Source organism: Mycteria americana, chromosome Z (genome assembly GCF_035582795.1).
Source record: "Mycteria americana isolate JAX WOST 10 ecotype Jacksonville Zoo and Gardens chromosome Z, USCA_MyAme_1.0, whole genome shotgun sequence".
NCBI lineage: Eukaryota > Metazoa > Chordata > Aves > Ciconiiformes > Ciconiidae > Mycteria > Mycteria americana.
In genome coordinates, this window is record NC_134396.1 from 57920019 (window position 1) to 57937187 (window position 17169).

Below are 17169 nucleotides of genomic sequence, written 5' to 3' on the forward strand. Positions count from 1 at the left end.
TATTTCAGACATCTACCTTAGAGTCACTAGGTGTAGCCATCTATGCATTAAGCAGAGAAATAAATTATTAAAGTAAATTTGACAGGATTTATACTTCTCCAAGCGCCCTGCTGCCATCCTTCTCTTTCATACCTCGATACACATACGTCTTCAACAATTATTTAATCATATTTATATTTTATAAAGGCCGTTCTCAGGACATGAGTGGACTTAAGGAGGTCTGACAATGCAGGTGCATCCTGACTGCTGTTGCACATTTCACACTTCCACGCTGCCCCGCGGAGGTGGCACTTGCTTGGCAGTATTGGGCTCTGGAGCAGCACCGACGGCCATGGGTCCGGGTACGGCACCAGCCAGCGCTTCCCCACTGCCGTTATTTTCTGTCTCCCAGAATGGACCTAAGCCCTGCTTCCCAGAGGTAAAAAGCAAATATTTTGACCCAGTGTACCTGAAGCATTGTGAAAAACAAGAGATACCGATTCCTTCTTTAAGGTTTCAACTTCAATCATTCATAGCCAGTCAATCTGGTTGCTAGCGTGGGGACATGGTGCCAGGGACAATTTCATCTGGACAATTCCCCCTTCCTTGTGGCCCTGTGCTGGATGTAGGAATAACAGCCCCATGCCCAAGGGGAAGAGGGGTGTTGTTGTCAGACTGGGATTTTTGGTGGTGCCCCCAAACACAGCCCATACCATTGAAAAGACCAGTCAGCCTTGATGTTTTATTCCCCCCAAATATACTCTGTTTTGCAGTTTTATTCCCCCCAAATATACTCTGTTTTTGAAAGCTGCGAATGGAGAACTGTGTTAAGTGGAATAATAACATGTGTTGTGATGACTTAGTTCTCACCTCAGGGTATTCTTGTCCCCACAGCTATTCACAGGAGACAGCAGAAGAGATTTGTCCCATACACGAGGGGCTAATGCGCTACCACCTTGCAGACACCTACGGTTTGGCGTGGAGCGGTCCTCCCCTCGGTGCCTGGGTCACGCTCCTGTGTCTCACAGACCAGTGTTTTACTGTTGAATCCACAGCCTTAGTTCCAGATTGAAGAAGAGGTGTTCATTTTGTGCACAAATGGTTAATACCATAAGGGAAAACTCACAGGCACCAGACAACGCCTGATGGAGTGCTTGGTCTGAACCAGCGGAAGGGTTTTCAGGACTGCCATTGATAACATTTTGGGAGCCAAATTCTGTTTTCAGCAAGAGATCTGGTTGTAAAGTGCTGTATTATTTAGTTTCATCCCTTCAGTTCTTTTTCCCTGTGTCCCAAAGGACAGAAGAGGATGGTGCTGAGCTTGGTTTCTCCTTGCGGCAGGCTATATACAGCAATACAGCAAAGAGAAACCTCAGCCACATCTCAGTTGTTAGCTTTGGCCCCAGAAGCAATATATCTACATTGACACGGTGATTTCCTCAATGTTTTTCTCCAGCTTTTCATCATGCACCAGGTGGTATTCCCAGCATGACTATACTTCTGTTAGGCCCTGAGCTAACTCAGAAAACTATGTGTTGCATTTTGCAAGGTGGACATGCACTCCAGCTGCTCTGTGTGGTGTATGTAGCTCATGTCTTACCTAAACTGGGACTCAGTCCCCTACGCAGAGCTGGCTGAGAGTTAGGTCAGGAAGGGAATATAGGGTATAGGATCACAAAGGCTCCCAGGAAGGGGACCCGGAGCAGACAACGAGCTGAGCAGAGAGATGCCTGAGGCATCTGTAGGCAAATGCCAGCATGTGACCTGAGGCCAAATTATTCAATAAACTGAAATACCCGTTGAAGCACAGCCTGAATCCTAGGTCTTCCCTGAGGCACCCTGACCACCAGGCAAGGAGGTAGTGATGGCAAACTCCTGTTATCTGCTGCCAAACCTGCCTTAGTAAAGCTCCTTCCTGGCTGCCGGTGCTTGCCCACACTTCTGGCAACCCCAGTGGTGGCACTGATGCTGGCTGTGATGCTACATGCAGTCGCTGTCACTTGCTCTTACCCATGAATATTTATGCATTTTCATACGAGGCAGAAGAGCTTCACGAGGGCTGACAGAGACACCCACCCTGGAAACATCTGTGCCCAGGGGCTGAACACCGTCTGCGGCAGTGGGAGACTCCTGCACCATGTGAGCCGTCCAGGGGATGCAAACCTGCGCCCCAGGGCTGGGGCAAGGGCTCGAGGCACCAGCAGCACCTCCTCACCCTGCCTGAGCCCGAGCAATGTCTGTGTGCGCTGCATCGCAAAACATCCCTCTCTCCCTCAGGACAGCAAGCACCGCAGGCCTTGGACACACACTGGGGTTGGGGAGATTGCACGCATGAGGTAGTTGCATATTTAGGCTAAGTCGCCCAAAACGTGATTGCTCACTTTGGATGACATTAGTGATCCAGATGTTCACCCTTTGGTCTAAAACCCCAACCGTTCATATGCAAGTCCACTGTGGGCAAGCCAGATGATGAAGTTTCTTCTTCTTTAACTGGCAACTCTTGCTTGTATTGTCCTGTCAACAAAACTCTGGGAACTGAATTCATTAGTTGTTGCATAAGCAGAGAAACTTGGTGCAGATTGGTGTTAAAATTGTAAGAGAGGTTATGAGCTGGCTGGAGATGTGAGACTGCAGGAAGTGAAAAGTTTTGGCAGGTTTGCTGAACTCCTGCAAGCTGTGAGCTTTCCTTGTCCTTTGGCACTTAACCTACAGCTGACAGCAGAAACCGTCTGCAGCCTGCCTGTGGACACAGACCAAGACAGAGAAGTCTGGTCCTGGGAAGTACCTCATTTCTCAAGAGGAAATAAGCATCTCTGCCTATTCACCCTGGAGTGTAAGGATGACGTTTTGTTTCCAGTGAAGTCAGCTGAGACAGGGTTTTACCCCCAGTATCCATAACAATATTTGGCTCACTAATTTTCTCTAGTTGTACTATGAAAACAGGGAAATAAGAAGAAAACGATAATCAGTTTGTTTACAATTTGTAAAAAACTTGCACAAATCATACTAATTTTATAGGCTATTAAATTATACATTTGTACGTACGTATGTATGTATGTGTGTATAATGGAAATAGTTTCTAGATTAACTTCCCTAAAATACACACAGTGGTTTAGTAATGGAAATATACTACAGGAGACAGGTGCTATTCCACATGACTTGGGTATTTCTAAAAGGTACAAATAAGGCAATTTTACAAATATCCTCATAAAGAGAGTTCAGGGGTTTTAAACAGTCTAATTAACCTACATCTTTCCTCACTATTCTGGTATTTGATGTGCAAGCTGAAAAATTTCCTTTCCTCTCTCTCCACTGCCTCAGGTGCTAATTCAAGAGGTTGAAAGTACATTGACAGAGGTTGCAATTTTCAGAAATTCATTTCTATCATTAAAATCAGTGGCAGATGTGCACCTAGCTTTTAGGTCAGTATTTGCCAAGCTTATGAAAGCTGAATTTCCCTCCAAGAAGACAAACCCGATTTTCTTCCTCTCCTGGCAATCCCTAGCATGTATTGTAAAAGACCTGCACATCTGAATTCATACATCGAAAGACATTCCTGCTAGCCACTGCACAACCATACATTGCCTTTTCAGTAACAATAGCCTGGCATTTTGGGAGAGGCTGCCCTAAGCTGCTTAACAGATCTTGAGCAGTAAAACTTGTAAATTTACCATGGCAGAATTTAAATGTAACAAAAGCAACTGCCAGAGCAAAATTGTCTGCCAAAGCAACACTTGCAACTTACAAAATAATCTCAGACTCATCAGTAGAGTTGTTTTAAGTCAGCAGTTGGCTAAGCTGTAGATAACAAATGCATAAAAAATTAGCTTACCATTAAAAATTAGCTCCCTATACTTTAACTGTGCCATTATTAGGTAGAGACAGTCATGTTTATGTTGCTAGCCACGCTGGCGTCGAACCGTGCTCTGCCGTGGTGTGATCCTCTACCAGAGAGGTGTTGGGCAGGCGCCGTGACTTTGCTTACAATTGATTGGCTTGACTAATCCTTTGCTCTGTTAAACGTCAGGTTGTGCCCTTGTGACACCAGAAGCCTCTCCTGTCCCACAGGCTATACCCATTCTGGTATATTATAGATGTGAAACTTCCAGAATAGGCTGCTTACAGCCTCTTTGCTGCCTTTTTTTACCGTATATGTATTATCCCCCTGTTATTTCCCTTTCTTTGCTCCCAGGCCAAGGAAAGGGCGGGCCCGACAGTGTTGGTAAAGATATACAGAATTTTAGCTATTGAATTCACAAGATTTCCAGAGTGGGTGGAATAAAAAATACATAACATCCTCTGCTTTCCAAGTATAGAACAGACATTTCACCTACAACGAAACCTACTAGGCTAGTCATGATACTTGGGAATATGCATATTTAACTCCCAGGCAATTGTACAGACCCCTCCGCTAATTCACTGCAGAGAAAAACTACGGAGCTGATCAGCCAGGGACTACTCTGGGCTGATGGAAAGCTCAAAAGGCTCCAAGGGGTCCAAAATGGTTGGAAGCAAACATCTATGTGATAAAGCTACTTTTCCTCAAATAGATGTCAGTAGAAGGGGGGGGGGGGGGGGGGGGGTAATCAGAAATACTCCACTTACCGTAAGCACCAGCCAGCACAAGTGCAGAGAGCAAACAAAACAGAGTACAAGTGCTAGGCAACGGTCTGGATTGCAACACGCCGTGCGCTGCAGCTTCTGCAGAAGCTGCTGAGTGGCTGGGAGCATGCCGGTAGTATTTCAGTCCTTGGCTTCAAATGTAAGTGCTATAAGCGTCCCTACATTTTAGTCATCTGCAGCTGAAACTGTCATTGGAAGTCTGCAGAGGCACAGAGCAGTTCAGACGAGCTGTGACCTTTTACATTGCCATATATATCCAGAAACATTTTTGTCTGTAGCAAAGAATCCCAGTTCCCAGCGGTTTCTGGCCACGTGGGTGTGTGTGTGCGTACTCACAGTCACACGCGTATGTGCTTTGGAGAGTTCTGTTCTCATTTTCTGCCTTCTAACCGTTTCCATAAGCAGCTGGTCAGAGGCAAGTGCATGGCCTCTTAGCAAAAAGATCTCTGGGAGTAGTTTCCTATTAAATCATGACTAGGGACTCTTCCGTTAATTTGCCCCTGATTGCTGACTCTAGCTTGGCCCTGAAGAAACAGAGGGCATGGACTAACAGGAAACCTACTTCCAGGCCTGGCTTAATTCTAGGTCAGGAGGCAGAGGTTTGGGTTTGGTTTTCTTTTTAAATGACATAAGGCTCAGCTATGGAATTTCTCAGTTCCCTTGCACCGGTGTGTCTCTGCCTGTCTGTCTGGTGGTTTTCTGATAAGAAAGACCAGTATCATTTCAGTAGCGGCTCTTCTCCTTGCGGAGCTGCCGTTAGCCACAGCCATCCCCTGGGCATTGCCCCACATCCTCCCTTCCAGACGCCCAACCTGCCTGAGGAAACCCCACAAGCTCTCCAGCACTTGGCTTGAACAGCGAGGTTTCACATTTCTGAGCAAGTCTGCAACAGACACCCATGTAACCAATTCCCTCCTTATGTAGGCTGCCTGTTCCACTGCCGCAGCATATGAGCATCTACTCCATTTTCTTCTGCAGGCTGGATTACTAAAATACACTACTAGGGCTACTCACAAGCATGCCTCAGAAAATTCAGTTACAGCAGATTCGAGCTGTTTGCTTGGTTTTTAATGCTAACTGTACTGAGTTTATTAAAACTGTTCTCCACAGATTGCCTTCGCTTATTTAAGATTTAGAAATCTCTTGGATTTATGCCACTAGTATCTCAGGTGCTCAGGCACTGTCCTTTCCTTGGGTACCCCCCAACTCGGGCTGTCAGCCAGAGAGTGCAGGCAAACCATCCCCAGCACTGAAATCTGAGGAGAAGCTGCCTTATCTCAGTTTTGGGTTTTGGGGTTTTTTTTTCCCCTTTTAGTGGTTATGCCAAATGCAATATTGATGGTTTTCTGAGAAGGAAGAGCTGCTGCTTTTACCCTGCCCTTTCTCTAAGGGATGAATGCAGCGCAGGGTGAGGTGGCAGCCACAAGACTTCACATTTTCCACAGGCCAAGTTGATTGGGAAACATCTGAGACAAGTGCCAGGAATTTTGCAATAGGATTGTACTTTTAAGAGGAGAAAAACCCAGAAAATGGCTTATTCCAGTTAATAAGTGTCAGTTTGTTTTGCAGAAGTCTCTATAGGCCTTCAGGCAGAGCAAAAGAAAATTCAGAATCACTAATAACCTATTGCAGAGAAAGCCAAATACACCATTAGGCATATGAAGTGTGTCAGCTCTACTTCCCATTGTGCAATGCTTTCTATCTCGAGAATTTGTAAATAAAATATATGTAGTCTTCTGCGACATAAGGATCGCTGTTCTTATTTAACAGCTGAACGAGGCAAAGCACGGAGAGGTCTCCAAGCACCTCACCCACTGTGGGGAGAGAGGTCTGAGACCGATGCCAGAGAGCTGCCTTGCTGTCCTAGCCCTCGGTCTCACCACTCCCCTTCCCTGTCTGTTCAGGCACATCCAATTTCCAATCATTAATAAGGCGCCTGCTTCAAACACTGTTGTTGAACCAGGGAACCATTGCAGCCACCCCCACCCAGAGCCAGGAGCCTTTCATCCAAGCCCAGCACGATGCTCAGCATCTCCGAAGTCTCTCCCCATCCCTGACCAGCATCATCTCCCCATCTTCTGCCAGGACAGAGAGTACCAAGGGGAGAGGTGGTGTCAGGGTGACATTTGGGACCTCCAGAGGGAGGAGACAGCGCAGAGGCTGCTGGCTGCAGAGTCCTCCAAGATGCAGGCGACAGTCTCCCTCGCAAACGTGATAGTCATGGCAACAGTGCTGCGGCTTCTCCCGGAGAGTAGTAATTCAGCTTTAGACATAATTCCATATATTTGGTTTGTAGTGCAGTATTGCTCACCCAGCAGTATGCTCATAACTCCTGAACTGTTTTTCTTTTACCATACCAAAGATGGGGTAGGGTCACCCAGCTTGCTTTTCCAGCACTCACATCCATGAGTGTGAGAGCAGGGGCACGTCACAGCTGGATGACAGATGCATTTCTTAGGCTTTTCTTAGCGCAGGATACAAATTTCCTCCCTTTGCCAAAGTATCCCCCTGTACCCTTTTAAGTACTGCATTCCACTGCAGCACTCGGGGAACTCTGCACGTAGCATGAAGGCAGCTGCCCGGGAGAGGTACGGCAGAGCTGCAGTCGGCAGCGAATGCAGCCCAAGACAAGTAACAGGAGTTTATTTTGGCTGGAGTCTGCAACTCCCCGCCAGATCCTCACTTAATGGCCAGGCAGTCGTCAGCCGGCAGGGCAGCACACTAAGCATCCCGGTAAGACGGGCAGGAGGACGGGCAGTGACCAGTAGTGACGAGGCACACCTTTCTGCATGACAAAGAGATGGCAATTTTTATTTGTAGGCACCTAGCGTACAAGATGATAGCTGTCCACATGGTTCTTGCAGGCAGTATGCAGCAGTATAAGCAGACAGTAACACACTGCGGGAACACTTTTTCTGAACTAGCTACTGAAAGAGAACAATATTAAAGTGTAAATGAACTGTGGACTTTAACCCCCAAACATTGCCTGAGAGCTGCACAGTAGGATATTACCTGCAAGTATGGGCTTCTCACCAGCAAAGCAACTGGTGTCTTCTGGGAGCAGCCAGAAGGAACGGTTTTACAGAGGTGGAAGAAATAACTAGCAACAACAACACAGCAGCTCAGTAGCTCAAGAACAGGAGTCTCTGGGTTGCTGAGGTTTGGTCCAAGCCTGAGAACTGGTTTCCCTTTTTGGAAACACTTAGCTGTGTAACAGCCCAGGAGAGACCACATCTCCTCCTGTTTCTCTTAGACTTCTTCCCATTCTCTTTTCCTTCTGTCTTCTTTGTATAATCCTCCCATTAGTATGGTTTATAGACTGTATGCTGTAGACAGGTTGTCTTACGTTTACCATTTTAAACATCACAGGAAAAAGTACATTTACACTGGAGGGAAAAATAAAAAGGTAAAAAATGCTGTAGACAGCACTTAAATGAATCAGCACTGGCAGAGGAACTCCGAAAGCCTCCCACAGCCTCCGAAAACCTCCACCCACGCTTGCGGTGCTTGTGGGTCTCCTCGAGGAGCTCGAGCAGCTCTGGCCACCCTGCCGTGGCAAGGGGGCAGAGGGGAGCAGAGGCCTGTCCCCCCTGCTTATGGTGACCTGTTCCCCAGCGCTGCAGTCAGAAGCTCCCCTCTGCCTGCAGGCAGCTGCCTGTGGTCGATGGGCATCACTCGTAGCGTCGGGGACACCGGGGCCGATTAACTGAGAGACCCCCTACCCTGCTCAGGGCTTTCTGCCATGCCAGGCACCGTGACCGGCTGCACCAAGGGCACTTTGCAAGGGCTGCGGACACCCAGCAGCCCTCCGGCTCCACAAATCTGTGGCAGAAGGGTACAGCCCGTGCGTGGATGAAGCACGTGGTGTGTCCATAACTGATTCTCGCCCTAAATTTTTGAGACAGACGTACATAGCTGTTATTCTCCTCATTTGCAAAACAGGGAACAGAGGCAGAACACAAAGCATTGTGTCCAAAATCACGCCGCATGCAAGCAATGGCGCAGCTGTCATGTCAGCTATCTCCCACAAGCGTGGCATTGACGCTGATCCAGACACCAAAGCCCCTCTCGCTGCCTTTTCGCTTCAGCAAGGAACAAATTGTTTTGCTCAGAGCTGACTGTCCTTACATTTGGAACAGCCCGATTTCAGTCATTCAGAAAATAACAAATTATCAGGTTTAATTTAATTTCCACCGGAAAAAGCAAAGATTTCCAATGCTATTTTTAGTAATTACATTCCACATCAGCAACACAAAACTGTAGTGAAATCTAATGCAAGCTGGCTTACTGAATCACAGCTAGCAGTCCTATCAAGTACAGGAGGAAAAAGCAACATTGAAGATCTGTCTTAAATCTGTTCAAACATACTTAAAAACTAGGATATCTGAAGTGCACAAAATGCAAGTAATTGAAAACAATGCCATTTCTGTGGCTCTCCTCCTTTTCCAGCTTAAGCTCAGAACACTTGCCTTGAAGACAAACACAGCCTCCCACACTATTCTCTCAAATATAATTGTCTAATTTTTTCCCTTAAAGCATGTGCCAAGCAAAGTTTAGTCAAAATGAGCTGAGAAAATGTTTCTTGAAATAACAAAGCACATCAGAAAATATTTTCTATATAGAAAAAAATCCCAAATGTAACAAAATTAAAATGTCTTTGAAATGTCCATTTCTCAAAGTAGCAGCATATTTCATAGAGTGCCTTTCATGACGTATTGGTTTCATTGTGATGACTAGTATTCCTCTTTTATTGACATTTTTCGGTATCAACTACAAGATGTAAAGAGCTGTACATTGTTCATGGAAAACAATGCACATCTGGCAGAGATCACAAGATAAAGCTAAACATATCTAGGGTTTCAGGTTGGCAGCATTCTGTACCTCACAGTGTAGGCACACTGTGTAGCCACAGTGCCAGGCATGCCTTTGTACATGGCATGCATTCAGCGGTACTTAACTTTACCATTAGTTTTTGTCAAAAGAAGAGTTTCCCTTCCTTTCTAAAACAAGAGCAAAGAATATAACTTCTGCTTTACTCTAAACATGGTCTGTCTTTGCCGTTTTTCACCATGACAAATGCTCTAGTTTCTGTTTCATCCTTTCCTCCCTCTGTGTCTCTCACTATTGCCTGTATGTAGACTCCTGGAAATTTTTCTCCACTTGTTTTGCAAAGCCAGGACTATTCTCTTACAGTGTGTTAACAGCCTGCAACGCAAAAACCAGTCTTCTCCTGGGTAAGTGGGTTATTCAGTGGCCTCACAGGTATCACAGAGTTGTAATTTATGCTGTTAAGAGCATTGACAAAGGAGGTGTAAGACTGAAACACATACCAAGATCCATTCAGAAAATTTTGTCAGTAGCATAATAGTCCATGCTGAGCCATTCACAGCATTACTTAAATTTTCCAAGACACATTCACTACAAGGTATCGCTGCAAAGATTATTCCAGATTTAACACAAAATCTATTCTTCAGGAGGTTCTGGATCTGGATGGATTCATCTGGATGGCATCATTGTCAGCACGCAGAATCACAAACTTACAGAAAACAGCCTCGTAGTCTCATTACTGCTGCAAACTCCTGAAGCCCTGCTGGTGGGCTCTCTGATTTCAGCAGAGAGGCCACACAGTTCATTAATTGGCTTGGAGTCTCTTAGACCTGTGCTCAAGCTGTTAGCCTTTTGCTGCTCTCTGCTGAGAGTGGTTTGTCTGGAGTTATTACTGCCCATTACAACAAACACACACATCGAACAATGATTTGTTGGTGTGACTAATGTCTGTTTTCTCTATTCTTAAAAAAAAAAAAAAAAAGAGAAAGAAAAAAGCACAAGAGCTACTGAGCGTTAGGACAATATAAAAAAATAATTCCTTGCCTTTTTTAAATAACAAACTTGTTTGGAGGAAGCTATTACTCGTGCTAGTGAAAGAAGGTAGAAATGCCGAGAGAAAAGCTGATACTCAAGTTCAATAGTTCCCGGCCCTTTTTGCTGACGAACTCGATGCTGAGCACTCGCCAGGCACTTCCCATGGAGACCCACCAACCGCTGCCAACAGAGAAGTCCATCCAGGGGGGTCCAGCTCTTGTTGTGGTTCCTATCCTGCAAAGGGAGGTGCTTTGCTGAAGATGTTGGCATAGGGATGGCAGGGTGGAAGCTCATTCATCCCCTGTGTGATCTGCATTCTCAGCCCAGCCAAAATCAGTGAAGGTCATACACAGGGGCTGCCTGCCTGCCGGCAGCACTATGAAGCCGATGCTGGCAGCTCTGGGGAGGTGATACAAGGCGCAGCACCTGCAGAAAACTCAATGGCCAGCCTTTCGCTGTCTCATTCCTGTTTATTTCTTTAATCGTCATTTGCACAGCTTGAGCTGAACTTACAGGAGCATATCCTCCTTTGTGCAAAGAAATTGGAGGAGCTGGGGTTTTTAATTCTGCTAACGGCGCTCACAGACCCGAGCAAAGCCCCCAGGGGAGAGCGGGGCAGGAGGGGTCCTGCCGCTTTCAGCAGCTGCCAGACTGATTTAGCTGTAGTTTGAAAGTGCAGCCAAGGCTCATACCCTCCAGGGAATTTAGGCAACTGAATTGGCCTTTAAATTAATCTGGGCGTCAGTGCCCTCGCCCAGGTTACAGAGGACATCTAGGGCAGGATCAGGCTTGGACGGTAAGAGCAGTGATACCTGCACAGAGAGAAGTGTCTGCTTGTTGTAACTCCACCGCTCCCGTTCCCTGTGCTTCCCATCCTCTCTTTTAATGTCCTTCCCCTAAAATGCTGCTTGCTGTGCAGCCTCCTGGCTGAGGAGAAATGGGCAGGATCACCGGTGGGACTGCGGGTGTTTCTCCCCTGCCAAAGCCGGCTCTGACACCGGCTGAACACCTTCCCTGTGGGCTTGGTGCTCTCTCAACTCCTCCTGCCCTGAGAAGCCCGTCAAGGTCTCCCACAACTAGGTCTCAGTCTGACCCACAGCTTTTCCTTTTTTTATGCACAAGGTTAAGCCAGCATTAGTCCATTCAAGTCTAAGTATAGCACAGGCGGCAGGAGTCATCCAGCACTTTGGGCCTTCCCACCTTTCTAACCCTGTTCGGCTCCACACAGCGTGCTTGGGGATGGTTTCTTCTTCTTCTGCCTTTAAATGCTCATTTCATTTTATCAGTAGAGCTTCAGGTGTTTTCCAGTGATGGGGTAAAGAGCCAGCATCCATGTTTGACATGGGAAGAGCAGAGCCCCAGAGAGCAACAGCACTCCCGCAGTAAGACAAAGCCCACGCGGAGCCTCCCTCTACCTCCATTTTCCATCAGGCCATGACATTTTCCTCATTAAGCAAAAGTCCTCTGTCAATGTTGCATTTTAATGTTGTAATCTCAAAAATACGGGCAGGAGAACCGACTGCCTCCAGAGGCAGGGGCCAAAACACTGCAGGTCTTTTTAAGGTAAAAATAATTATCCAAATGAAAACCAACCAGGTTACTTTTGTTTCTAAAGTGGATTCAGCCTGGATCAAGTCAATAAATATTGGAATATACATATCTTTAAGGATATGTGGTGATCCGATCATGCAGCCTTACACATGAAGGAAGTGGCTCTGGATCTTACAGGAATGGTAGATTTAAGATAAAATGCTGCCCATTAAAGAGCAGAGCAGTCTATTATTGGTAACACAGCCTGCAGTAGGAATGTGACAGCATGAACTATGAAAATGTCTTACACATGGAAATAAAGGTGTAAAACAGCTGTGGACTTGTTTGTCACATGCTTTCAGTCCCTTGTAAAGCAGTGGAAATGCAGGTGTGGGATCTATGCCTCCTACACAGCATCCCCAGAGCAGCCCCTGGTGTTTGTCTGACCACGCTCCCATGGCACAGAACTTATTTCCAAATGATTCAGCAGAAGTTTGGGCTTATTTCCTTTGTCTGAAAGAAAACACAAAGAGAGGAAAACACTTCAGAGGGTTGCTTTTGCAAAGAGAATGAATTGGCAGCGGGCTAAAGTGCATTGAGCAGTAATTACCGTAAGACACAGAGCTTCTGTGCTAATGATCCCTTAAATTAAATTCCTGTGTGACCTAATATAGGGCCAGGCGTGCAGTTTCTGTGCTTGGTTGCTGCCCTCTCTTGGCAGCACGACCAACTTCCAGGAAAGAAAACAGAATGAAGGTTGTCAAGAAGAGAAAAGCATCAAACCACACTCACTCAGAGAAGATGGAAGAAAGAGTCTTGTACCACAGAAAAATGCAACATTTTGCATCTTTTTCCACATTAGAAAAATAATGAATTGCTTGTAAGAAGTCAGATCTCCTCTCTTCTCTAAGACAATGTTCATTGACTCAGTATGTGTGTGAGCGGGAGAACTGATTTGGGTGAAGAGTCTGTTTGTCACAGACAAACATCATCCTGTCCTATGCATTATTTTATACACCTATGAACTACCTTGCCCTTCCTCCCTCATAAAAACAATTTTCTGAAAAAGAGTGATTTTTTGGTTTTCAACCCCTAGAAGAATATTTGAGCAGACTTCCAAGGCATTGCCTCAATTGCCTTCTATAAAGATTTCCATCTTACTATACATGTCTGTATCTTTTTTTAGCAATGTCAGAAAGGCTGAAAGAAAAGTGGATTCTGTGAATAATGGTAATCCTTTGTAGCAAATGTGAGCTCCACTCATCAGGACAAGTCTCCTTCCAGCTTTATCTTCAAGAAGGGGAGTCTGTGTCATTCAGGATCCTGGTTGCAGATAAAGAAATGCATCCCATGTAGCAGTTTACTATCAATCAACTCTGTGTATGCTCACATAGCTTGCCATCAGCCTGTGTGCTCACAGGCCATGCACAAAAGGCATTCGTACTCTAGGAGGCTGCAAAAAGCAGCCATCTGATTCCTCAATGAGGAGTGCTTTTTCACATGCAGACCTTCAGTGTCTGTCTTGTTCAATAGCTCACCTAGGTGTAAGAAAACACAAATTACCTTTTCAGGTAATGGAGGTCCTCCCATGGGGGAACCATGTCTCGTCATCTTACTGGATAGTGGAGGCTTCAACCTTAAGAACCTCTTCCAAAGTCCTTCTTTGTGTCAACAGGAACATGTTGACACATATATCCTTGGCCAAGCAGCACAAACAGCATCCTCCCATCAACTGGCTTCACCCAGGACATCCTTCCTAGACAATCCAAGAGAGACTGCCATTGACAATAACACCACCAAGGAGGTTTGTCAACAGATCCTGTTGGTTTGATTCCCCAGGAAAAAATATGTAGCATGTTTTACACTGAACAATTCTGAAAAGTGAAGAAGACAGAGTATTGCTGGTACGTAACTTTTAAGGTTTCTCAGGAGAGTGTTTGAAAGTTGCAGTTATGTAAAGCCATCCTGTATTCCCATAGTGTGATAAATATATCCCCAGAATATTTCAAAGATGTGTTTGACATAAAACTAAGAATAAAAACCAAGGAAATGTGTCATTTGCTGTCTTTGAAAGGTGCTTCTCTTCTTTTCCCCACCTGTAACGGGGATAACATTGCTCAGAGAGCCAAAACTGACTCTTCTCCCTAGAGATATGTAGGAGGGTGGGCTGTAGCACAAGCAACGAGCAAGAAGAGGCTGCAAAGCCCCCTGTTCACAGAGAGACTTTCACTTCTGAGCTGAAAAGAAGAAAGTCTGGAAGTTAAAGGGGTCTTTCTGGGGGTTGTTTCTCCACACAGCTCAGAAGAGCAGAAGCCTTGTAGCTCCTCTCCCACAACCCGCACAGACCTACTCCACCTCATCCAATCCACAAACCTCTTAGAACTGGGGAAAAGCCTTCCCCTGAGAAGCCTTGGCTTTGCGTCCTGAGCCTTTGTGTCCTTTGGAGCTTCTCAATCAAAAGAGCTTTTGCCCATTGACAACTTTTTGGGGGGGAGAGCACACAGGAGCCTTGCTCTCATGACCTCCTGAGCAGCAGCCACAGCACTGGCAGTGCCCAAGCTCTTGCCAGTGGGACCCGCAGTCCCCGAGATCAAACCACCCCATCCCTCGCCCTGGCTCGCCCTGCCACCAGGCGTGACATCCCACCTCCGCCCTGCTCCACACCACAAACGCGTGGTACTCACACAGCAGAGACCTGGGCACTGAGCAGATGTCTCTGGAGGGACACCGGGGCCATCGCCAGTGAGATCCTGCTCCTGACGTCGCTCCTCTGGGACCCCCGCCGCAGCAAGTCTCCCATCTCCGCGGGGACGCGGGTGCTGAGTCCTACCCGCTCCCTCCGCACAGCAGGGGCAGGGGCAGGGGCAGGGGCAGGGGCAGGGGCAGCACCACGGGGTGCCTGGGAGAGGGGCAGCTGGGCGCACGCTGGGAGCAGGAGGCCGCGGGCTGGGGAGAGAAGGGAGAGAAGTCCTTCTCAGGCACGGCGGCGACAGCTCCTCTGGGGAGGGAGGTCAGCAGGAGGCTCAGGCCGTTCCATTTGTTGGCGGTTTTTTGGCATACCCCACGTTAGCTACAGCATTGCACAAATACATCACGGTCAGCTTCTCTGTCTTCATTTCAGATGCCACCACGGGCACGCGGAGAACATGCCGGAGCTGCAGGTGGGCAGAGAACGGTCTCTGCAGGGTTTGGGTTGCTCTGGGCAGCTGCAGACCTTCCGAGTGCCGTCCTGCGCTCACCACAACCAAACCCCTGCGCTCCGGTTTTGTTCCTCCCGGGCAGCCCCGTGTTCGTGAGCGCCCAGAGCTGTTTCGCCCGTGAACTGCCACGAGGTGGCAAAATCCTCTCCAGCGTTGCTGCCGAGCACGGCAGGCTGGAGCTGGGGCTGCAGCAGGAGAGGAACTGGGGGTATTTCCCTGCCCCTGGGATGAGCTGCTCCTCGGCACGTCCAGGGGTGCCTCCCCAACAGCCTCCGCAGACCGAGAGCTGCTCGTTGTCTCTGCTCCCTGGAGTCCGAGGCAGAGATCTGGAGTATCAGGTATACCTCCAAAACAGAAAGATGACACCAAATTCCACTGAAATCAGAAAAAAGACAAAGTCAGTATATGATATAGTGTGCTGTACAATGCCTGAACGGTCTTCTAATGGGTATGGCAAAAATTTACCAAATCTGGTAAAATGCTGAATATATGATTAATAAATACAAAGCCATCAATAAACAAAATTCAAAATTTGTTCCCTAGCTGAGTTAAAGTAACATGTGTGGGAAGTGGCAATCAGACCAGAGGCGGTGAAAAGATTCTCCCCAGTTTAAGTGGTGCCTACCTGCTACAAATTAATATTATCCACGTGGTCTGTGATGAGAAAAGTGCTTTAAGGAACTCAAAGAACTTGTCTCTGATCAAGATTTGTATTTAATTCATCTGTATATACAACAACAGAGAAGTGCAATGGGGCATGAGTATGGTGAGAAAAATAAAATCAAAGAAAAGTGACATTGTTTAGGGTAGCACACTTGCATTACAATTTTGTCATCAAGCCACCAGAATTCAAGCAGTGTTTAAGAAATCGCAACCATCGACTACAGACCTACCTTTTAAAAACAGTTATTTATTCATAAAGCAATATAAAAAGGAAAGAATTTACAACAGCCAGTACATTTTTCTACAATGGTCATTTACAATGCATGAATGTGCCTAAGAGCCCTAGATGCTCTTTCGGCAGTTTTTAATTGAATCGATTCAACCCAGAGCGGTCTATCAGTTGGCAGGTCCACTGGAAGTCAGGGCTCCTTCTTTGACCTGATAAACTAATACCAACTCTAACAAAGCAGAAAGTGGTTTGCTGGTAGACATGATTGGACAAACTGATATAATTAGAAATATCAGACAAGCTGCATACTCAAACCTGGAAATCTGAAGAAGGGCTTGAGTGACTTGAAGTTTGTCCTTTCCTTCCTGTCATGCCAGTTATTTAATAAAGCGTATTAGTTCTTCCAGCAACTCATGTGCCATCTTTGTCCTTAGACCATCATGGTTATGATGAAGTATTGTTCTGACAAAGGCACAAGGCAACAACATAATTTAATAATAATGCCACAGTTCATTTCACTAATGAGAGTGGCTGTTAGCTGTTATATCCTTGATGTTTGCTTGGGAACATAGCACCAAGAAAAGGCTGAGTTCACCAAGAACACAACCATGACTCTAATCCTGTCGACTGACATTTATAAGCTGAAATTTGAAAGGTTTTTTTCTACGTGGTTTAAGTGCTTCCTGTTTATGAACATACTCTAGAAGCTTAAAGCTTTCTTTCCTTTCTAGGCAATTTGCTGCTGTTCCACACCATACCCAGGGCCTGCTCATCATTTGGTTGGTGCTGACTTGAAACATCTGCTTTGAAGAGGAATGCGTACGAGCTACACAGATACAGCACAAGAAAAAAAACAGTATCTGACTTATCAGCTGTGACACAAATAAAAGACAGAGGAACCGTTCTTGCACAGCCTGGAAACCCACGTGTGGACACGCATACACACACATACAAACCAATACATTTGCACAGTGGTAGGTGTCACTTTTTTCCTTGCCAATACTGGACCAGGTTTCACATTTGCTGAACAGCAGCACCACCGTGTGACACACGTATGTCATACCCTATATTGTTACACAGCTA

The 17169-nt window shown here is 46.4% G+C and overlaps 1 protein-coding gene across 1 annotated transcript; it reads right to left on the reverse strand.

Annotated features, from left to right (window-relative positions):
* Positions 1-9723: 9723 nt before the first annotated feature.
* Positions 9724-13605, reverse strand: TICAM2 (TIR domain containing adaptor molecule 2). Its single transcript, XM_075488628.1, is given in 5 exon segments — positions 9724-9840; positions 9842-9953; positions 9955-10103; positions 10106-10204; positions 13558-13605. Coding segments are annotated over 5 exon segments (525 nt in total).
* Positions 13606-17169: the final 3564 nt, after the last annotated feature.